This window comes from Acomys russatus, chromosome 9 (genome assembly GCF_903995435.1).
Source record: "Acomys russatus chromosome 9, mAcoRus1.1, whole genome shotgun sequence".
NCBI classification, from domain to species: domain Eukaryota; kingdom Metazoa; phylum Chordata; class Mammalia; order Rodentia; family Muridae; genus Acomys; species Acomys russatus.
In genome coordinates, this window is record NC_067145.1 from 46,853,099 (window position 1) to 46,877,069 (window position 23,971).

At 37.1% G+C, this 23,971-nt stretch overlaps 1 protein-coding gene across 4 annotated transcripts in view; it reads right to left on the reverse strand.

Annotated features, from left to right (window-relative positions):
* Plxdc2 (plexin domain containing 2) overlaps positions 1 to 23,971 on the reverse strand; it is a 413,705-nt gene that overhangs the window by 88,148 nt on the left and 301,586 nt on the right. For all 4 annotated transcript variants that reach the window (XM_051151285.1, XM_051151284.1, XM_051151283.1 and 1 more), the window contains 2 exons: positions 17,685 to 17,803; positions 6,168 to 6,267 (listed from right to left, as the gene is read on the reverse strand). In XM_051151285.1, the coding sequence (XP_051007242.1) occupies positions 6,168 to 6,267; positions 17,685 to 17,803 (219 nt within the window). The remainder of the gene's footprint in view (positions 1 to 6,167; positions 6,268 to 17,684; positions 17,804 to 23,971) is intronic.

Here is a 23,971-nt window from a genome sequence, read left to right on the forward strand (position 1 = left end):
CAAAACTGGTTTAAATTATGATGGTCCCTGTATAGTAGGTAAGTGTAAATAAAACAAGTATTTATTATGGAATAGGTGAGGAAAGCAATTAATAAAAAGATGGTATAATTTTAAGAAAATACAAAATGGAAAAGGAAAAAAAGAATATAGTACCAAGCTATAATTAAAAACAAAAAATTCAGTTCTAATTGGTTAGCAAAGTTCAGCAAAGATTGATTTTGAAGACCGGTGAACATGTGCCCATCCTTTATAGAATAAGAAGGGTCTGCACAGATGAACTCTTCCTTCATTGGGAGAGTGATATAAAAGCACTTTCTGCTGACTCTAGCTTGCTTACATCAATTAATCCTGTCCCAGTGGACATCCTAGCAAGTGTGCATTGAACAGATGAATGTTCAAATGCTTTGCACATTAATCTTGTGTTAAAGTCCTTTCTGTGCTGCTTGGGATTTTATATTAGACACAGCATACATTGGTTACTTTAAGTAAATAAAAAAACAATTTAAGTAAGTAAAAACTTGTTTTTTGTTTTTATTTTTGGAACATGTGGGCATTAATGAAAAAAACTACAAGCACAAAAAATCTAAGTGAAATAGCTTAACCATAGTTCCTGAGGGAGAACTTGCTTGCTCCTAGGATCCCTCCCTACAAAAGGTCTCAAATGTGTTAAAGTTTATGAATCAGTGGTTTCTAATAGCCAATGAATTCTGAGTTCTGTTTTATTTATTTATTATTTTATTTTATTGGGTTTTTGAGACAGGGTTTCTCTGTGCCTTGGCTGTCCTGGACTCACTTTGTAGACCAGGATGGCCTCGAATTTACAGAGATCCACCTGTCTCTGCCTTTTGAGTGCTGGGATTAAAGGTGTGAGCCACCACACATGGCTTATTTGTTTATTCTTTATTCACCTCAGTGGACTGAGAGATTGGTCAGCGCATAAACACTTACTCAATTCACAAAAGATAAGGTTGAATTCCCACCACTCAGCAAAAGGCTGGACATGGCTGCTCACTAGCCTTGTAAAGAATGTGCGGGCAGGCAACTGCTGCTGGCCAACCAGCCTATAGGAAGTCCAAAACTTCTGGTACAATGATAGGCTCTCTTTCAAGGTAGTAAGGCAAAGAGTGACAGAGGAAATTCCACAAAGTTCTGTCCTGCTCTGGTCTCTGTATGGGCACAGAGGGATGTGCCACCAGGACATTCTCTTCTGCCTCAGACACACACAAACACTCAAACACACATTCTCTCACACACATTCTTCATTCACACAAGCACATTCTCTCTATCACACACACAAACACACACTCACACACATAGACATACACTCTCATGTATGTATGTACATATGTATGTATGTATGTATGTATACACACACATACACACACTCACAAACACCACCACCACCATCTAAATACATTTAAAAAAATCAAGTCAGAAGCAACCAAGTAAAGACATCAGTAACGTATGAATTCAAGTAAAATATCATTTTGCACAATGCCCTTTAATAAGAGGGTACTTTTACAAAAGAGAGCATGCTTTTTTATTTATCCATTCATTGAGCCTTTGGTGAGCTACTGAAGGCCTGAGAATGAAAGCAGCTAATGGAACAGAGCTGCAAAGGGAAGCAATTTTACATTCTGTAGAATGAATAATTTTGAAGGGCTTTGCACTTGGAGAGAACGGAGATCAGCTTACACCATTCACTGGAGATTTATAGGCTGATCTGGCCTAAATGCGTGAAAAGACTGATGACTCTGAAATAATAAACTAGGCTCTTCTGAAAGTACTTGAAATGGATTTGTCGACATAATTTAGAGGAAAAAAATTTACATTATCATTTGTGTTTTCATGATTTTAATCTTATATTAGAAGTTGTCATTGTGACATTATAATACTGTACTCTACTGTCAAATAAAATTATGAATTATTATTGTTAAAATAATTATATTTCAAATTTTACTATTGAACAAGTACAATTATACTTGAACATCAACTATTAATCACCTTTAATTCCTAAGTCAATTTAAAAGTAAAAATTATATTTTTGTAAATATTATACTTGGCACTTAACATTTTATTATAGTATACTTATATGCAAGGTCTACTGATATCTTGCCTAGTATAGCAGCCAATAGTCACATGTTGGTTTTGAACTTAAAATTAATTCAATATAATTGGAAATTTAATGTCTAAGGTTAAGTAGCCACAATATAAGTATATTTTTTGTCATATTTAGATAGAAAGATTATAGCCAGTTTCTAAAAATGATGAACAAGAAAAGAAATGTTTTTTTTACCAGTATGCTGTTCTGTTATAAATGAGAGGCTATTTTTAAAAAAATACTAAATAAACAAAAATCTGCTTATGCTTACTAAGGTTGCTTTGTTCTCACTCTAAATAATCTCCACAAAGTCCCTGGAAAAGTTCTCATGACTGCAAACTTGGGAAAATATCGTACCTGTGTCAAAACATGAGCAAATGTCTTCCAGAGTTAAAAATACAAGTTAGGCACTTTGAAGATAGTTTGGCCTACAAATTAATGGAAGTTGTTTCTCTGAACATGACAGAGTGTCTTTATTGAGCTGAACAGTATAATAACTACATAACTACAGCATAGCATGAGCAAGATCAACACTTTTGACAGAGGAACTGCTGGTGAGAAAGAGTTTGGCATCATGAAAGTACCAGATAACATCGCTCGTGAGATGCACAGGTTGAAGTGTCCGAGGGGATTTGTAAACTGCCCCTCTCATAACTTGTGGTAGAAAACTTTCAGATCAGCAGCTATACAGCTAATCTTCTTTTGCTAATACTTTATTTGTGTGTTATAATAACTTTCTCATTATTAATTTACACAGTCTTAAGTCCCATAGTTTTTGTTTTGTTTTGTTTTTTCAAAGACCCAGATAGCATTATAAATTTTCTACTTCTATTTCAGGAAATGTATTCCTTGTTGAACTAAGAGGGCAGGGAAACAGTGAGGGTGGATGAAGAAGATCAGGTTAAAACTGAAATTCAAAATACTAAGCAGGAGGAGAGAGAAGGAAGCACACATCATTAGCATGTGCTCTTATGAGCAGCACCATCTATGACCAACCAATAACAAGAAAGTTAACAACTACAAAATGAAGGAGACTACCCATTACTTGGTATAATAATTGGCTAGTCTCAAAGTACACAGTGCGTAGCTTTCCAAATGAAAAGATGACAGAGACAATTTTCTACCTGAATAGTCACCCAAAACTCTATAACGATGGAGCATCTTCTTCAGCCTTCTGGTCCAATATATGTGACAGACATATTTGTGAGGCAGGAACTATTCAGGACCTGTTTACCCTGTCTTGGCAGTTTGGCCGTCGACTCTGCCTGCATCCAAGCTTCCCCCCCTTTTTTTAGTCATCTTTTCACTTGGAAAGCTACTAACCTGCACTCCCTGCATACTCAGATAATCAAGTTTACTCCTTCTCAAGTCTCTGAGGGAGTTGAAGACCAGGTAAGCTTAGTTTTACAATGAAGCTTAATTGTTTAGGGGTTAGGATGCTTTTAGGTCTAGATAGGTGTTCTAAGTTGATAATGATTATATGTGGTGGAGACTGATTTACATTCAGAAATTTAGATGCACCAAGATAGTTAAGATGTCTTCTTCAAGGTTGTCAAATACAAATAGCCGAAACACTAAGAATGTAATATTTATATAATCCTGATTGTGCCACAGTTCTTCTTGCCATAGGTCAACTATTGTATATATGTGTAATAATAATAATGTATATGCACAAAAATAAAATAATTTTAAAAATACACAGTAAAAAAAGCAGTAGGAAACATAAAGGATGTATACTCCACACAGAGATTACTCCCAACAGTGAGACGTCTTAACATAATTTTTGCAAGGTACTTAAATTTTACCCACATTCTGAGAGCACAAGTGACAGTAGAGAATAAGTCTCCAGGAGTCCTCTCATTTCCTGGCGCTGGGGATTGGGAGGGGGTACTTAAACTACAGAAACCTTGGGTTGTTCTAGATTCTGATATTAAAAGGTATATGTTTTTCTCTTTCAGCTGAACATTAAATGGAACTATGAGTTTCTTATACAGGAGCTCATGTGATACCCCAGTCACCTCTGTAACATGGGGACAATGCTTAAAGAGATTAATATTTTCTTGTTTCTGGAATGACTTTGACATAGAACACAGCAAATCCAACTGTCTTGTTTTAGTATGGACTCATGGAGCATCGGGAACATTAGAGTCACCATGTCTCCTTGGCTAGGTTCTTTTCCCCCCCTAGGGAATGAACAGTAAGGTCAAGAGGAGCCGTGGATGCCATTCCAAGCATGCAGCTGCCTGAGAATGGATTGGCTCTGAACTCTAATGTGTGTGTGTGGAATGAATACAGAGTCCAAGTAGTATACAAAATATTCTCCCAAAACTCACATGAATTTGAAAAACTTACTTAATGCAATTTATATTTTAGAGAATTGTCTCCACTACAATTATCCATTTACGGCATGGCCAGGCTTCCTGAATCACATTTTAGGAGCCAAAATTCAAAGCACAACTGTAGGATCAGGGAAAACATAAACACAATATCGCATATTAAAAGGCCTTTTTTTTTAGAATATAAAATTATTTTGTACTTTGGTAGGTTCATTCTCTGTAAAGCAAGTATCAGAACAGCGGTGTGGGATAAAGTGCCTTCTGAGCAAGTGGCACGTAAACCATCTTCCACGGATGGAAACAACCAGCAAATAAACCAAAGCCAGCATTTCCTTTTTGTCTTGTTGAATAACTGACTCAAGTCACGGCCGATTAAACTCCCCTGAAAGAAAGAATGTGTGAACACTCCTCAAACAGAAGCCAACCTTGACTCTCCCGGGCTCTGCCTCTTACTTAAGAGTTCTGTCAGGCAGTCTTCATGTTGCCTTACACACACAAATGTATCTTTGCTTTGTTCTCAGTACAATTAAATTTCTGAAAAAAATGTCTGGGATTTAAAATTTTCCTTGACTATTACAGTCTGTGAGAAAACAAGGAGAAATGCAATAGAGACATGCATGTTCTTCATGGAAGACATCCATCACTTATAATAAGTGCCATCTTATGCCTAGAGAACCCTTGAGTGTTTGCAGCCACACCATTTCTTGGGAAAGTCTAGTTTCCACTCCATTTACTTCTTGCAGTGGAGAGATGACATAATTAAACAGAATCATCTCAAGTCTGTCCGAAGCAGTGTGGTAGATTAGGACTACCCGTAATGAAATAAAGGAAGAACTTGAAAGCGGGGAAGTACAGGATCTCCTCTCAAAATGTATTTTATTACCTCTTGATTGAAGGAAATATATGTAAGGCAGCAAACAAATGCTCTCAGGATTAGAACCCTAAAGAATTTTTCAGGATTATTTTAGTAGTAAAGTAGAGGAGGTTTAAATGTCAAAATGTTCAGAAGGTGGTCAGACCCACACGAAACACAGCAAGCAGCCTGAGTTTCCCTGGCTTTTCTTGCTGTGATGCTGTGATGAAGGTAGGGTCTCTGCACATGTTACACACATGCTCTCCTTCTAAGTACATCCACAGCAACATTTTAATTTGCAGAGTTCATGAGCAACTGTGCAAACACTGAATGTTTTCCTACTCCACAAGGTATAAGCAACATCATCAAAAGAATATAAACAAAAAGGAGAGACTTGTCTTCTCTGGTAGATATAGTTTTGACTATATTTTTGTTTGCTTAACGTGCCTAGTTTGATGAAATGTGTTAAACACAAAATTGTACAAACTTTTTTTTCTCATAAAGTTATTTAAAATTAATAAATAAACCTGGAAAGTTGTGGCACTATCAACTAAATAATGCATCACTGTTATATAACTATTTTGTTGTTGTTGTCAGTGCTGTTAAGGAACTCTCTACTCAACTGAGCAAATACGCTGAAGAGTCCCAAAACATCCACAGTCAAATGGTCCTGGGATGGCCTTGTCTTTTCCCTCCCCCCGATGTTTACAACTTAGGAGCAATGTGGATAGACAAACTCAACAGAAGGTAAAGACATCAATCACATAGTGGAATTAACAAGCAGCAATTAGCCTCTGCAATTCACCTGTCGGAGGTGAATATCCTGAGAATTGACCCCCATAGAAGAGCAGCTTTTAATTACAGTTCTTCTACCTACTGGGGATTTGCTGGATCCTGTGGACAACGACAAATGCATCGGACAGCCCGACTTTCACTGGATGGTTGGTGGAACTTATCTGTGTGACCAAGACAGGGATCTAGAAAAGAAATAGCAGATTTCCATGTATTAGACAAGAATGGCACTCATGTGTAAGAGAGACATCATCATGTCTAATGAATAAAGTCAAATAATAGAAATGCAGGGCTAGAAAACTAAACTAACGTGGAATACTGCAGACCATACACAGTGTTTGGATTGTATCAGTTTAATGTTGTCTATGAGATAAAGTGACAAGAAAGCCTCTAGTCATATGTTTGGCAACTTGACAGTGATAGAAATAGAGTCTTGGCAATATAATTGATGTTAGAAGCTATGGAGTCATTACATGCACTAATACATAACAGAAATTGTTAATTTACATAACAGAAATTCTTCTTCTATTATTTGTTTTTAGCCATAACATTATTCTATATTTAATTTTATGGAGACTTTAAACTCCTATTTATAAATAGTCCTATAAACATAAAGACCTATAAAAATAAGCATAATTTATAATGTATATTTAATCACACCCTCATTGATGATTATATTAGTCACATAATACATGACTGTCTCAAAGTATGGTTAAGTCAATCAAGTGCAATACTAATTGTTCTAACTAGTGATTCTAATGGAAGCACATGGGAAAACTTATAAAGTGGTATGTGCTGTCTCAGGTCTCACAGCCTAAGATGGAGTATTAAGGAGGCCAAAGACTAGGAGGTGGCACACATTTCTAATGTTTTTCACTAAAAGCTCAGGATACATTGAGTATAATGAGACGTGGAATTTTTTAGTTCCAAATAAGAACTTCTTGAGTCCACTGAACAGAATTCCTATCTTTATTACCAGTTTCACATACACAAAAACAGAAATAAGATCAAATTCAATAATTAACGTGGCAGAGAATAAAAAGGAAAGTACAAAAGCACCAGAAAAAAAATTCAGGTAGAAAGAAATTGGGAGCCATCTGTGAATAATTCAATAATAACTATATTGAGGGATATGGAAATGTCTTGTTAGATAAAAAGAATTTTGATGGCTCAAGTTTTATCTCCTGAACCCATGTAAAAAGTCTGATACAGTGGGAAACATCTGTAATCCCAGTACTCCCACAGCAAGATAAGAGAATCCAGTGGAAACAAGAGACCATGCTCAGAAGAAAATGAACAGAGGGAACACTCTTGAAAAGTTATCAACTCATTTTTACATTTATACTGTGACACACACACACACACACACAGATGCTAAAGTAAGTTCTTTAAAGAGGACATGCTTGATCTGATGGCACTGTGTTAGCCACAGTGAACAGCACAGCAATATGAAGAAAGGGAGTTGACTTGGAGGAAAGAGGCAATGAAGACAGTTTATTTACTTGTTCCTCTGACATCTTGAAATAATAAAAGGCTCTTTTCTTGAACTTGACAATTTGGATGTTACAAACTGTCTCCCAAAGGACTATGTGTCACACGCTTGTCACCACGGTGGTACTATTAAGAGGTCTTCCAGAAGAGGTAAAGCCTAACAGGCTACTGCTGGGCAATTGTGGCATACAGTTCAAGGAGAGGATGAGATATATTCTTCCCTCCTTTTGCTACCTGGCTAAGAAGGCTCCTGTTTGGCACTACCATGTGTTCCCCAGCACTGTCATATGGCGTCTACATCAGAGATCCAAGGCAAAGATTTTATCAGAACAAATCATATGAGACTGAGGACAGCTAAATTGCTTGAGTGATTGACTAGCAGGCAATGAAGCCCTTGCAAGGTTCAATTCTTAGTATCACAAATAGAAGGCAAGATAGTTCGTACTTGTAATCCAGCACTGGGGAGGTGGAGGCAGAAAGATTAGAAGTTAATGGCTATTTGGGGGATATATTTTGAGTCTGAGGGCATCCGAGACTACATAAAACTATCTCAAAAATATAATCTTCTAAACAGTGAGTCGAAATAACCCATTTTTCCTTACAATATAATTATGTGAGGTATCTTGTTATAGTGACAAAAAGTTGACTAACATACACATTATCTCAGTACCTAATCTTATACTCCAGGTTATGAAGAGCTAACATAAAGCGTCTGGTATTTAAGACAGATTCTCAAGTTAAGGAAGAAACAAAAAGATGGAAAAACATATGAGTAAACCCCACATCTAGCAAAACTATATTTTAAGAAAGAGTTTAGAATAAATATTAAAGTTTCATGGATGGAATTGGTTATCTGTATCCATTTCCTGACACTGGGTTATGGGATGCAGTAACAGAGGTGTTCATGCACTCCTTGTCCAATTTTAAGGATGAACCTTACATTACCGTCAGTGAATGACCTTGTTATGTTGTAATGCATGCTGTGCACACACACAGCTGATCATGTTTTGGTTATCTGTTTTAGCTCCTGCATCCTTCCAGCAATTTATCTCCAGGTTAAACATGCCAACTTTTCTACCCTGTTCCGATCTCTTTTCATCCCCAAGCCTCTTTCATTTTAATTTTGTTTTCTCCATCTCCTTCCTCTTTCCTTTATATTTTGTCTCCATGTCTACCTTCTCCTTCAGTGCTTTTGCCTGTCGTGGTATAATTATATTCATGAGCTCAGTTCAAGTCTTCTGTCTATATTCTTTGCTTCCTGACTTTGTAGCAGCTTCTCACTCTGACTATTGGGCCGATCATGCGACAAAAGCAATCAGGAAGCAAAAAAAAGTGCTAATAGACTTTCAGTTCCTTTCTTGGTCCCTTTCACTGTCTGAAAAAGTTACATTGCTCATTTATAAGGCAATCAGGACATCAAAAGGTGTGGTTTTTGCTTGTTTGTTTGTTTGTTTGTTTGTTTTCCCAGAAGAATTCATCCTTGACCAGCCAGCTGGTCAATCTCCCAGCTAGCAGCTGACAAACAAGGAATCATATGCAATGACACATTTAAGGAGTATAGGTGAAGAAGTTGTCTCTAATAAGACTTTACTTCAGAAATTAAAGGAATGCATGTGGAACAGTACTTGGTAGAGAGCCCAGCAAACGTAAAAGACTTGAGTGAGTTGCTCTTGTTTTTAGTAAATAAAGGGTTACCTTTGTGGCTCTTGCAGAGAAAGGAAGCAAGGGTGGGGGCTGCGAGGGATACTTTTCCTTTGGTATCTATGGCTGTGACATTAGGTTATATTTCAATAAGTTCAGAAAGATTTGGCTGCACACAGTGTGAACATCTGTAATTCCTGCACTTGAGAGGTAAGGGTAGGAGGATGGAGAGATCAGGACTAACTTGAGCAAACCAAAAAGAAAAAGACTTACCTCCCTAAACTAGTCCAATTGCAAAAAACAAAGCAAAAGTAGAAAGAGAAGATTTGGAGAGCTTGACACAGAAGAAAATTGCTTTACATTTGTAAAATGAAAAGGGAAGCACTATGGCTGCCAAGACAACCCCAGGCAAAGGGAGATGAAGAAGCTCATCGTGAGGGCACCACAGTTGCCTGGGTGAAGGGATGATGGCTGGCAAGGGGCAGTCAGTTCATGACATTACCACTGACATTCTGTAATTCCCTTCAAGATGTCTTACGCTCCGAGAGGATGAAGCAGGAAGCCCTTACATTCTGATGCTTTGCTCTGATTAGATATAAAAATGAAAATGTACAAGGAACTTTCCATTTCCTACATTTTCCTAGAAGCCATCCAACCCTTTTGATAAAATAATTACTGTCCGGGTTTTGAAATGCTGCCTTTGCCAATTGAATTAAATACCTAATATCCTCAGAGATTGATGAAGAAAAGATGAAACTATGGAGCTTTTCTCAACTGTTTCATATTGAAACAAATCTGTGTCTATCAGCCCAGTATCACCATAGCTTTTGTTCTCTGTCTTCTCAGGGTATATTTTTACTTCTAAATACCAAAGACCTTTTGACTTTGACTATGGCCAGAGAATATGGATGAGATCACTAACAGCAAGAAAGAATAGTGTGTAGCATTCCTTGTTGGTTTGCTTATATAAAATTGGGGAACACACATGGGTGGTGGTGATGGTGGTGGTGGTGGTGTATGTGTGTGTATGTATGTTTATTATATAAATTTTCAGGAAAATATGTCTTATTATCATGATACTCTGCAGCCTGCAGCTAAATATGAAATCTCCGAGTCAGTAAATCCATGACAAAATAAATTGTCAAAATTCTCAAACTCTTTCAAAATATAAGAAAGTTGTACTCCTAACCTTTTCTATATACAAACTTTTAGTGATCCTCAAAGTATTCCTTGGGTCAGTCACATTTGGGCAGCAGGAAGATACTGTGAAATCTTAATATGAAGTATTTTATCTTACATAGAAATGTGTTTCCACTGTCTTCATGTGTCTATAATAGTGTTATTTACTGATTGAGGCAAACTGAATTGGAAATGGGCCTCTGTGTGATGTGAAGTATAAATTTCTGAGAAGTGGTTTTCTAAGTACATAATTCCACACAATAGACAGAAAGAAAGCATTGTTGCCATTCAAAATATGTTTCCATTTTGGCTCACCCAAGCATTCATAAATCCTTTTTCTTTTCAACATATTTAATTATTTCCTCGATTTGACAAGCTACAAAGAGTTTCTTATTTGTTGCAAGGTTTCCTATGGATGATACATTGGGACAAGTTAAGAAGAGAAGCAGAAATGACTGATGCTGGACAAAATTATGACAGGAAATTTAGCAATTTTGCAACAGAATATCTTGGCCTTAAGAAAATGATTCAAATACAAAATTGGTTCTATTTTCTACATTATGGTGTCATCCTCCTGGACACAAAGGCCCCACACTGTCCTCACATCATGGGCCTTATCAAGGGTTTCAGAATTGAGGAGATAACACAGGCCTCTAGAATCAGAGTTCATGGAATTTTATTTTTCCCATTCTTTGTTCTGTCCAGCAAAGCTCACCCAAAGATTTATTTATTTTCATAATGGATGCTGCTATCTGTCTAATGGGCTGCACAGTATCTCAGCCTGAGCTGGACGGTTAGTAGAGTGTGTCTTCTGAAAGATGACTGTCAGAACTGGAAAAAATTACTGGAACCTCAATTTTGTCCATTTGTTAATCTTCAATAGGTGGCTAGTCATTTAATATTAGAAACAACAAGAAAAAAGCCCAGAAGAAGCAAACGTTCTATTTCATCATTTTATCTACATGAATCTTTAATTTTCTATTTCATCATCCTGGAAGGACAGATCAAATTTTTCTGTTATTCAGTAGGAAATCTCTCTCTCTCTCTCACACACACACACACACACACACACACACACACACACACACACACACAGCATCAGCAGGCTTACAAGAGTGAAGAACAAGATAACCAGGTGGGTTGGAGGAAGGACAACACTAAAATAGATAACTTGGTGCAAAAATGATATTTTTCATAGCATTGATTTTTTTCCGATTTGGCTATTTCATTTCGTTATTTCTTTTACCCACAGCAATGTTATCAGAACACAATCAAGAGAGAGCCATTCAATTCAGCACTTTCTTACATTGTTTAGAGGAAACAAGTTAAAACATTACTGGTTTTTCTTCTTGGATAGTTAAAATTATATATTCAAATATATGAATGATAGGATCCTAATAAAGTCATGAAGATATACCTGCATATATTTAAAATTCAATGAATCATCTGTGTCAACATTTTCCATATAAGAATTTCTTAATGAGCTTTTCATTTTTCTATATTCTTTCCTGGCTTTCTATATCTATACACAAAAACATACCTGATATTTATATATATTATTCATTACATGTATATATATATATATATATATGAAATATATGCATATATCACTTTTCTGCTTACACTTATTAAGTTTTTGGTCATATATTTATGTATGCATGTTTATAATTTATATTATATTTATACATATCAAACATTCTTATTCATATAGCAACCAACATAGAAGTCATTTTATACATAACTGATAACAATCTAACTATTGAATTCTTTTTAGGTCTCTATCTGTTTCTCATAAATTCTACAAGTTCAACAACTGTTCCTCCTTAATATTTACAGTCTCTAACCATGCATGAAGGGTCATTATAGCTAAAATAAGAGGAATAGTGCTTAAAGAAAAAAATTAACTGCAAAGGGAATCTCTGAAACCCACAACTGGACAGCCTTGGTGATTTATTAATTATGCTTTCCACCAAAGAAGCAGTTAATGGCACACAGAGGAATATCAGTCTTAAATACTCCAATGGTAGGATAGATTGAAAGTGATTTCCCTTAATAAATAGCCATATTTCTTCTTAGTAAACCTTTTCTAAGATTTGTTGTTGGAGGAAACTAGTGTGATAAGATGTCTCCTAGGCTGTGTGGGTATTTATTATCTGTGATGCTCTCTGTACCTGTCTGTGGCTTTTTAATTATATTATAATAACCCAATGGCCATCATTATCCCTTAATGAGTTTACTGAAAATAAATAATATGAAAAGGCAAGCAGCTTCTCATATGCTTACTAGTTCTCCAAGTTGGTGATAATGTGACAAGGGTCAACTAGAACAAACACTTGTGACTAACAAGGTGAGTTAGGCAGTCATGTTGAACACTAATGTATATGGAAACAGGGTAGCACTGCACTTAGATCTATGGTCTCTGCAGTTGTATTCCTGTGTTAAAGTTTTGATTAATAATTCTTGGAAAGATACTTACCTGTCTGAATATTCAACATTGCTTTTCTATCAATAACAAGTGGCTATTTCTTGTTCTGTTCTGTTTGTTGTTTTTTGTTTTTTCTGCTTTTGTTTGTTTGTTTGTTTGTTTTGTGTGTGTGTGTGTGTGTGTGTGTGTGTGTGAGAGAGAGAGAGAGAGAGAGAGAGAGAGAGAGAGAGCGAGAGATAGGGAGCGAGGCCAGAGCACACGAGAGACAGAGACATAGACAGAGACAGAGAGATGATATCACTTTAAGTATCAAATTTTTTTTATCAAGATTAGAAATATTCTATTAAAAGTTAATGAGACTCCTACTTCCAGGTATGACAAACAAAGTTGTTCTCACCAATACCAAACAAGAAAATCAGATATGATGTGAAAAGCAGAAAGGCCATCACAAAGCAGGGCCTGAAAAGGCAGGAACCCAAAGAAGAACATCCACAAGGCAAAACCACTCGTCAATCATAGGGAAGACCTGGAGTCTGGAAAGATAATAGAACTTCAGACTGTCTCTTCAGCTGAGAAAAAGATGCCTTCCAGTATCTAAGGCAAAGGATGCACAAATACCGAGGCTTCTTTACCTATAGTTAAAGACTACTGTTTGAAAGTCAATGGTAGTCAGCAGAGAGTTGGCCTTGAGACTCTGAATTAACCTGCCTAAAAACAGAGGGAGAGAGAGGGAGAGGGAGAGGGAGAGAGAGAGAGAGAGAGTCAAGAATCTGTCCAACCCTCAGTGCTAAAATGAGAATGTAAATCTTCCTTATAGGACAAAATATTACAATCCTAAACATATCTCTTAGGATCATGTAAACAAGATCTATTATTTGATTAGAAATTACCTAGGATGCAAGGACACATGGTTAATTAATCCAAATGAAAAAGGAAAGGGGTGGGTGATGCAGAGGTTCATAAGAATACAGACACTGGAGTGAGTTACAAACTGTAAAAGGGATGTTATTTATATCTTCAAAGAAATAGATGGTTTGTTAGTAAGATGCTTAATTTTATGAGATAAATAAGGCTATAGTTGGTAAAAGATGAAGCAGTACTGTAAGACTGAAAGATACAGCACAAAGGTTGTTGGTAATTTGAGGGATTAAAAAAAAACCTATCTCTCTATTTTGGCTTCACCCCAAATAATCTGTTGATGTTAGCTAAAATTAAAAAAAAAGGTAAGAATAAAAACCTCTTATCAAAACAGAAATCCAAATCTGTGGTTGACTTCAGACCTACCACCTCAGAGGAAAGAACTATCAGAAAAACCTAGAGAGCTACTAGTGGGACAGCTGCAGAGAACATCTGGATGCTGCTGAAGAAACGATGAGAGCTGTGGGCAAATCCATTGCCATCTGTAGTTTATGGAGCAGCAGCAAGTCCCTAATGCAACCTCATCAGATGCAAGATTGTTATGGGAAGTAAAAATGGATTTTCTAATTTATAGACCCTTTCTTATTTTCTCAGAAGTGTGAAAATGAATGTGTTGGGTAAAAATGTATATGTGGAAGCTTGACAGAACTGGAGGGTCATTGGAGAGGGGTATGGTATGCCTATGGTCACTATGAGAAACATGCATACCAGATATAACCACTTAAGCAATGGAAATGAAATTTATTGCATGAGATGCATTACTAGTTTTACCTTGCAATATTACCAAGTCCTTTATTGGTGGGTGTATGTAAGGAAGTTTCTTTTTCTTCTCCCTTACTACAAACATGGTAAAATCAAACAAAGTTGTCCTCAGCTTATAATAAAAACAAAACAAAACAAGTCAGAACAGAGGGAATCATGCTTACATCTCTTTCCTAATTCAGTTCTTGATTCTGGAAAGATTCCTAGAATTCTATTATATATATTGTATATTGTTTCAATCATGGCTTTATAGACTAGTTGGGATAGCTCTTCTGATTATGCCTGTATTTGTATAATGCAGTAGAACTTAATAAAAACAGTGATTAAACAGCAAATATCAACAAGAATTTATTGAAAACACAAATAAGTTGGTTTATGAGTTCTTATGCATAGTATTCTTGGGAAAGAAAAAGATCAAGAGTCTAGGGGCACCAAATAAAGAAACTTAATGTTGGATTATCCTTTATCTAATTGTGTGTCTTAGGCACATCATTTAGTCTCTTTCACTTTGCTACAAAATAACCATGTATCACATAGCTTCATAATCAATCCACAGGTATTCATTGCCCACCTCTGTGTTGGTGTTTTAATAATAAACTGAAGCTATGAATCATGTAGGAGTTGTTGAAGAACTGCATACTACATGTGAAAGAACTTTGTAAATATCATAAACTTTTTGTTGTTGTTGTTGTTGGTTTTTTGAGACATGATTTCTCTGTGTATCTTTGTCTGTACTTAACTTGCTTTGTAGACCAGGCTGGCCGTGTACTCACAGATGTTTGCCAGCCTCTGTCTCCCAGAATGCTAGGGTTACAGGCATGCACTACCATGCAAGCTCAATCATAAGCTTTGCAGAGAGAGCACCATTCTTTGTCTTTTTTTTTTCCTGCCATAACTTGTGATCATAAATACTTTTCTTGAATGTCAGGGAAGATGTTGTTACCTAAAATGCAGAGGGTCTTTGTGTGTTTGAAGGTAGGAGATCATCCTCAGAGGTCATTTTTAGGGGAAAATCCACCACATTTTTTGAGAGTTGGTATCTCACTCTCCTAGAGCTTGCCATGCAGACTAGGTTGGTTTGAGAACCAGTCCTAAAAATTCATTTGTGTCCACGTCCCAGTCTTAGAATTACAAGTATACATACTTCCATAACCTTTTTTTTTTTTTTAAACACAGGTTCTGAGGACTCGATCTCAGGACCTCATGTTTGCATAGTAAGAACTTTACCAATTGAGCCATCTCTCCAGCTCTGCAAAGGAACTCTTATTTTGGAAAATATCACAAAAAGAAATTCAGAGACTTTGTTGTTGTTGTTGTTGTTTCTGAGGATGGGACTTAGGACTTTGGTTATGCTAGACAAACATTGTAGCACTCAGCTACATCCATTTTAGCAATACATAGTATATACAGAAATCATGAAATTTCTTTGAAATAAGAGAGAAACGGCTTTCCTTAAAAAGGACAGAAAAGCAAACAATAATAAGCAAAGGACCTCTGTGAACTCACAGGACAGAGTAGAGGCATGTAACCTCAGTCTGGGGAGTCAGGAATGTTGAACTCCCTTCAGCTTAAAGGTCCCCATGACAAAGCAGGGAAACCACAATAAGAAATTGTTCTTTGATTAAAGCGGGCAAATAGGAAAAACATTCTTAAATGCCAACTGAGAACAGAGAGGGAACAGAAGAATTGACTTGAACCCGACACTGAGACAGCCTTCAAGAACAGTGCCAATAAAGATGGTAATTTTGATCCTAACAGCTAGAGAGTGAGGCCGGAATAAGAACACAAATGTCTGTTTTGACAATGTTGACAGTGGGTAAGAGGGAAGGCATCAGACTTACTGACCGTGATCTTTTCAGAGACAGTTTAAATAAGCAGTGATAATTACAGCTATGGAAAACGACCATTCCTAGATGTTGCAGTGACATTCCAGTACATCCCTTAGGGTGCAATAAACTCTGGGAATGAATGAGGCTATTCTATTCTAAGAACTATTTTCAGAGAACTAGTTCCAGCTTCCAGGGAAGGTGACATAAGAAGACGGTGGGTAATGACATCTAAACCTAGCACAGGGCAAGGCAAGTCAGAACAAGACACATCCCAAATCATTCTCCACCTGTGAAGGGCTCCAAGGAAATAATGTTCTGAGTGGAAAATATTTTCCAAAGAATGAAAGTAACTGACATAATTGGTAACTTTTAAAAAGTTCTTCTATTACTTGAAGTTTTATAATGTTTACTTTATAGTAATAGATAGATTTCAGAAGAGATGACCACAGTGAATCTTTTCTTTATTATCCAGAATATTTTTTTTCCAAAAGAAAAGACAATCTTAGGGTGAAAGGAGATACGGTTATGTGTTAAAACTACCCATTGTCTATGAGATAACCATTCCCACTAATAATTTACATGTCAGAATTACTCTTGTAACTACAACTGTCTTAAAAATTACATCTGCAATTTTCATCAGTTTTTCCATATATTCTTCATCTGGTGACCTTCATCATGCTGTCAACAGAGTTTGAAATCAAATGCACCATTACTCTGGCCTAAACATTCTGGAAAGCTTAAGGCTACAACTTAGTAAATTTTTATTCTTTGTCAATTTAATATGAAATAATTTATAATTTAAGCTCTCTTGTTCAGTTGGTCACTTAGGTTCTAATAATTCTTCCTATCAGAAAATAAAAGAACATCAGCCGATAAATTGTGGGAATTACTTTCCTGGAACTCTCAATAGTAAATCACCCATTTTCATGCCAGTTAATGTTTGGATATCAGAGTAAAACAAAAGGCCAACAACCAAACCCCACCAAACAAACAAACAAAAAACAAAAAAAAAAAAAAAAAAAAAAAAAAAAAAACAACAACAACAAAAAAACCTTTATAAGAATAAAAAATCCTTTAAAATAAGCATCCTTTCTTAGCTATTAAAACATTAGATTATTCAATAATTTTATAAATTTATGGGTTATAATGTCAATGATATTAGAATACAAAACAGCCCTCCCCCATTTTAACCCACATTTCTTGGTAAAAAATGATTTTAAAAAGGTTTCTTTATTCAGCAAAATAAAGTTATAAGTAAGAAAATAATTTGAAGTTCATGACTACAGTATTTTGATATTCAGTGGAAAGGCTCATGGTCCAGATCAATTGGAAGAATCATCTTCAACTTGTCACTTACTTCTTTATATCCGAAGATGATGCGTCCATCCATGAGGAGTGTTGCCTGGAATGTGAAGCTTCCCAGGTTGTAATTATCCTGCAGGTGGACATGATCCCACTGGACAACAAGTGCTGTGCCTGTAACCCAACAGAAGCAAAAGGAAACCCCATGAAAAAAATATGTATCTCAATTCTGGAAGACATATTTACCAGGTTATCAAATCATGTCATTGTACTATTCCAATTTTATACGCATAAGTGAGATTCTGTTTTCAAATAGCATTTGGAATATGTACCTATATATTTATTTAAAGAATTGAGTATATTCCAAATATGCCGAAATTTTGCCTTAGGAAATTTTATCAGTGTTAATGGATATAATCTCCTTAGATTTCCATGAGCCACTTTGTAAACTGCATGGTGGATTGAATGGATTTCAAATACTTTTGACAAATGCCCAGAAAGAACACCTTCCCAAAAGCCAGGCTTACCTATACAAGACATTACACTGTCTTTTGGACCTTGGAATTTTACTCTTTTACTGAACAGGTCCCTTTAACAAATGATGGGTTATGATTTGAGCCTGAACCCAGACCCAAAAAGATATACATGGTATGTACTCACTTATAAGCTGATATTAGCCACATATTACAGAATAACCACACCTCAATACACAGACATAAAAAAAAGATAAATAACAAAGAGTACCCTAGGGAGAATGCTTAATTCTCCTTCAGAAGGGCAAATAGAAGAGACACTGGAGAGCATTTCAAATGAAGGAACAGGATGGGAGCCTACCCTAGACATCCTCTGAAAGACTTCACCCAGCAGGGGGTCCAAGCAGATTCTGAGACTCAGAGCGAAAGTTGTGCATGGAGTGCAGGGAGTCTTATGGAAGAGTTGGGACATAGAAAAACCAAGAGAGGTCAGGAGCTGCACAAGGAGACCAATGGATCCAACAAATCCAGGTTGCGGGGGGGGGGGGGATGCTTTAGAGACTGATGCACCAACCAAGGAAGATGCATGGTGAGGACCTAGACCCTCTGCTCAGGTGTTGTAGATAGGCAACACAGTCTCCTTGTGGGTCCAATAATATGGGGAGTAGGGACTACTTCTGACATGAACTCTGATGCCCACTCATTGGTTACTTCTCCCTGGCGGCGCATCCTTGCCAGACTATAGAAGAAAGAAGATGCAGGCAGTCCAGATGAGACTGATAGGCTAAGGTCAGATGTTAGGGGAGCAAGGCTCCACTTTCTGAGGACTAGGGGAGGTGAAGAGGGACAATGAGAGAGGCAGGGGACTACAATTAGAATGTAAAGTGAACAAATTAATTTTAAAAAAGACAAATGATGGGAATTCTCCTCTTTGATGAACTACACCTATGTTTCCATCTTTGTTGCTCTGCTTTGAGGAGACTGGAGGGCTACTTACAGGGTCCTGGGCTGACTCCTGAAGCCCACTGGAGGACATGGGCTGAAGGCACTCTTGTATACAGCTAAGTCTGGTGCCTTAATCTTCTCATCTTACTATGAAACCATTGAGGCAAATTATGAATTTGAAACAGTGATAGATATTAGGTCACCACTGAGAATTAATGTTTTGGTATTGTGGACATTGTGGTTTTTTTTAAAATTAGCATGAACAGCTATGACCTTTGCTTAGCTCTAAATGTTAATTTCTATCTTTATTAAATATATGATACATACATGTGATAAACATACATATATAATCTATAATACACATATGTGTACATACACTTATTTGCTCCCACCCAGCATCTAGCACATGAATGGAATTATAAAAGACCCTTTAAACCAAGAGTGTTAGACTGACTATTATATTGTTAGCACTCAAACTGCCCATATCAGCAACACTTGAGGCTTATTTTGAAATACAGATTCTTAACCCTTATGCAGCCTACAGAATTGAGTTTCTGAAATTAGAAGTCAAAAACTATATTTTTATTTCAAAGGCACCCTAGAGATTCCAAGGCGCATGACAGTTTCAAGACCCAGGCAAGTCCTCATGGTAGAATGGGAACCCAAAGAGGTAATTTCACCAGTATCAGAGCACTTGGCCACTCAACTTCAGAGCAAAGTTGTAAACCCTTTGTTCTGGTTCTACAACCCTCATGCTTCCAATTATACAAGCCAGTATCCCATTTTGAGCCAGGTCTGTAACTCCATGCCAGTGAATCTAACTATGTTCAGCTGGTTGGCTTTCAAAGTTTGCTGTGCATTGAAATCACCTGGACAATTCTTTGGGCTGGGACCTGCTGAGACCCTCCCCAATGGTTTCTGATTCTCAGTCTAGACTTTGGCAGACAGTCTGTCTGGATGTATTGCTTTGCAGACTTGGCAATTGAACTTAAGGCCTCATACATGCTATGCAAGCTCTCTGCTGAGCTAGGCCTCTTTTTATGTCTTATTTTAAGATGTGGTCTCATGTTGTCTAGGATGGCCTTGAACTCACTTAGTATCCTTAGCAGGTTATGATCTTAGCCTGCCCAGCAGCTAGGATTACAGGCTTGTGTAGCCAGGCACGTCAAGCACATTCCCAGGAAATGCTGATGCTCAGGGGACCACACTTCTGCAACCTCTGCTGTTATCCCAATGTCCCCTCTCAGACTGACCAGCCTCCACAACTAATTGCAACAAAACAAAATAAAAACAAAACAGAACAACCCTATGCAATCTAGACAGAGAAGGCACAGAGGCCTGTAGACAATTGCCTGTGAACAAAGGGAGGTGACAAAATAAGTGAGAAATAGTATGAGAGCAGAAATCCCAGGCTACCTCCCACCATCCTAAAGGCCTTCTGTCCTATTCACCTAGAAAGTGGATGCCTACAGAAGGATTGGCTTTTGCTTTTAAGGCCAAAGGGAGTCATATATATACACATACATACATACACACACACATACATACATATAAAATCCTGGAGCCAAAAGAAGCTGTATCAAAATGAAGCGTAAGTAAATGAATAAAGTAGTGACAAAATTTGCCTGTTATCTAAAATTTTAATGTATTGATTTGTAGTAGAATTAATATTCAGCAATTCTGAATATCAGTAATGATTTTGGAGCTAGATAGAATTTTTAAATAGTCTTGCTACTTTAACTATTTTGAAGAACTGATTATAAACCTTCAAATGATACAAACATACAGACTTCTATTGGAATACAATTTTAGTAGTAACACTGAGACATTGTTGAATTTGACCCTGAAACTGTTAGCAATGGGATATGATCAGCCTTGTCATGGGTAGAGACAAAAGCTCTCTTTGCTGTAGACTGTCTTTGCTGTGTCTATGACATCGTGCATTAAAACTGGAAAATGTTGAAACATTCTGAAAGTTTAAGAAACTTTCAATAATTTTATATGTACCCCAGTCTTCTGATCATGTCTGCCATGTCTACTTGAATCAAGTACCTTCTGCCATAGTCTATAATACAGGTAAAGTTAGGCCATTAACTGCCTTCAAGCCTTTCTTCCTAACTGGGACACAATTATTTGCATGCAGCTGTGTCCTTCCAAAACTATGGGAAGGATATGTATTGCACTTGAGGGATTTCTGATTTGATACAAGATCACACAATGCCTTCACATCCTTTGGAAAATGAGAGGTGAATATGAATAAGCACTTCAGTGCAAATTATGGTGAAGATATTTCTAATATACTATTAGTAGTGGGTGAAAAATAGAGTTGCTTGCAAAATGCTTTACTTTGTGGAGTGATGTAGGGGTTTATGTGTGTTTCTATATAATACTAATAACTACTAATAATACGATATAATACTAAATATAATACTAATTCTATATAATACTACTAATAATAATACATTTGCTCATGGATTGGGAGAATTAACATAGTAAAAATGGCCATCCTACCAAAAGCAATCTACAGATTCAATGCAATCCCTATCAAAATACCTCCACAATTTTTTAAAGACATTGAAAGTTCAATTCTGAACTTCATATGGAAAAACAAAAAACCCAGAATAGCTAAAACAATCTTGTACAATAAAAGGTGCTCCGGAGGAATCTCCATACCTGATCTCAAACTGTACTATAAAGCAATAGTAATTAAAACAGCATGGTACTGGCACAGCAACAGGCTGGTTGATCAGTGGAACCAAATCGAAGACCCAGATATGAATCCACACACATATGGTCACTTGATTTTTGATGAAGCCAAATCCATTCAATAGAAAAAGGATAGCATCTTCAACAAATGGTGCTGGTCTAACTGGAGGTCTATGTGTAAAAAAATGAAACTGGACCCATATTTGTCACCTTGCACAAAACTCAAATCCAAGTGGATTAAAGACCTCAATATAAAACCAGAGACACTAAGCCACTTAGAAGAAAAAGTGGGAAAGAGCCTGGAACATATTGGCACAGGAGACAACTTCCTGAACAGAACACCAACGGCCCAGGCCTTAATGTCAACCATTAATAAATGGGACCTCATGAGGCTGAGAAGCTTCTGTAAGGCAGGAGACACTGTCAAGAGAACAAAGCGACAGCCTACAGACTGGGAAAAAATCTTCACCAACCCTACATCTGACAAAGGTCTAATATCCAAAATATATAAAGAACTCAAGAAATTGAACACCGCCAAACCGAATAACCCAATTGAGAAATGGGGCTTGGAACTAAACAGAGAATTTTCAACAGAGGAGTATCAAATGGCTGAGAAACACTTAAAGAAATGCTCAACCTCCTTAGTCATCAGGGAAATGCAAATCAAAACAACTCTGAGATTCCATCTTACACCCATCAGAATGGCTAAGATCAAAAACTCAAGCGACACCACATGCTGGCGAGGATGTGGGGAGAGAGGAACACTCCTTCATTGCTGGTGGGAATGCAAACTAGTCCAGCCACTTTGGAAATCTATCTGGTGCTATCTCAGAAAAATGGGAATAGGGCTTCCTCAAGACCCAGCTATTCCACTCCTTGGAATATACCCAGAAGATTCTCCAGCACACAACAAGAAACTTTGCTCAACCATGTTCATAGCAGCCTTATTCATAATAGCCAGAACATGGAAACAGCCTAAGTGTCCCTCAGTAGAAGAGTGGATAAAGAAACTGTGGTACATATACACTATGGAATACTACTCAGCTATTAAAAACAAGGAATTCCCGAAATTTGTGGATAAATGGATTGAGCTAGAAATGATCATAATGAGTGAGTTAACCCAGAAGCAGAAAGAATCAAATGGTATATACTCACTTATATCTGCATACTAGCCCAAGGGGCATGTCCCACGAAAGCCTTCACTTACCAGGAAACTGGGACAGAGGGGAAGGCATCCTATTGGGACTCTAAATGAGAGACGCATGGGAGAACAGCAAAATAAAAGGATCCAGAGGGTCCTAGAAATCTACAAGTAGAACAATATGATAGGCAGATTTGGGTCCAGGGGTCCCGCTCAAACTAAGGCACCAGCCAAGGACAATACGGGAGGTAAACTTTAAACCCCTTCCCAGATCTAGCCAATGGTCAGAATATTCTCCACAGTTGAGTGGAGAGTGTGATACGACTTTCTCACGTACTCTGGTGCCTCACATTTGACCATGTCCCCTGGAGGGGGAGACCTGGTGGCACTCAGAGGAAGGACAGCAAGTAGCCAAGAAGAGACTTGATACCCTATGAGAATATATAGGGGGAGGTGATCCCCCTCAGGAACAGTCATAGGGGAGGGGAATAATGGGAAAATGGGGGGGGGGAGGAATGGGAGGATACAAGGGATGGGATAAACATTGAGATGTAACAAGAATAAATTAATAAAAAAAATAATACATTTTAAAATATAAATGCTTTCACTGAGTTTTAAATTTTGCTAAATATTTCTATTATTTTGTTTACTGGAAGATCAATGTTTCAAGCTTCAAATTACATTGAATATTGTTGAAGTCAAACAATAATGGTAGACATGTGAGTGTTGGCTTCTTTTATAGTGGTTTGTTTTCTGCTCAGTCAGTGCATTGGTGGTGCAGGTGTAAAAGAAAACCATCACTTAAAGAACCAAGTCTATAGTTCAGAGAGCTGAGAAGTCTACTTCCTGTCATGACCCACCTCACCTGATTCTCTGAAGATATCTAAACACACATAGCCATCCACAGGAGTTGCTATAGTAACCCAGATCATAGTGGAGCCCAGCTTCCTGAATAATACTTGAATTGCCCAATCATTAATGCATGGCAACTTTTGATGTTCAAAATATAAGCATAACTAGAATAAACTAATGCTGCCGACCAAGGGCTCCTATCATCTTCCCCTTTTTGTCTGATTC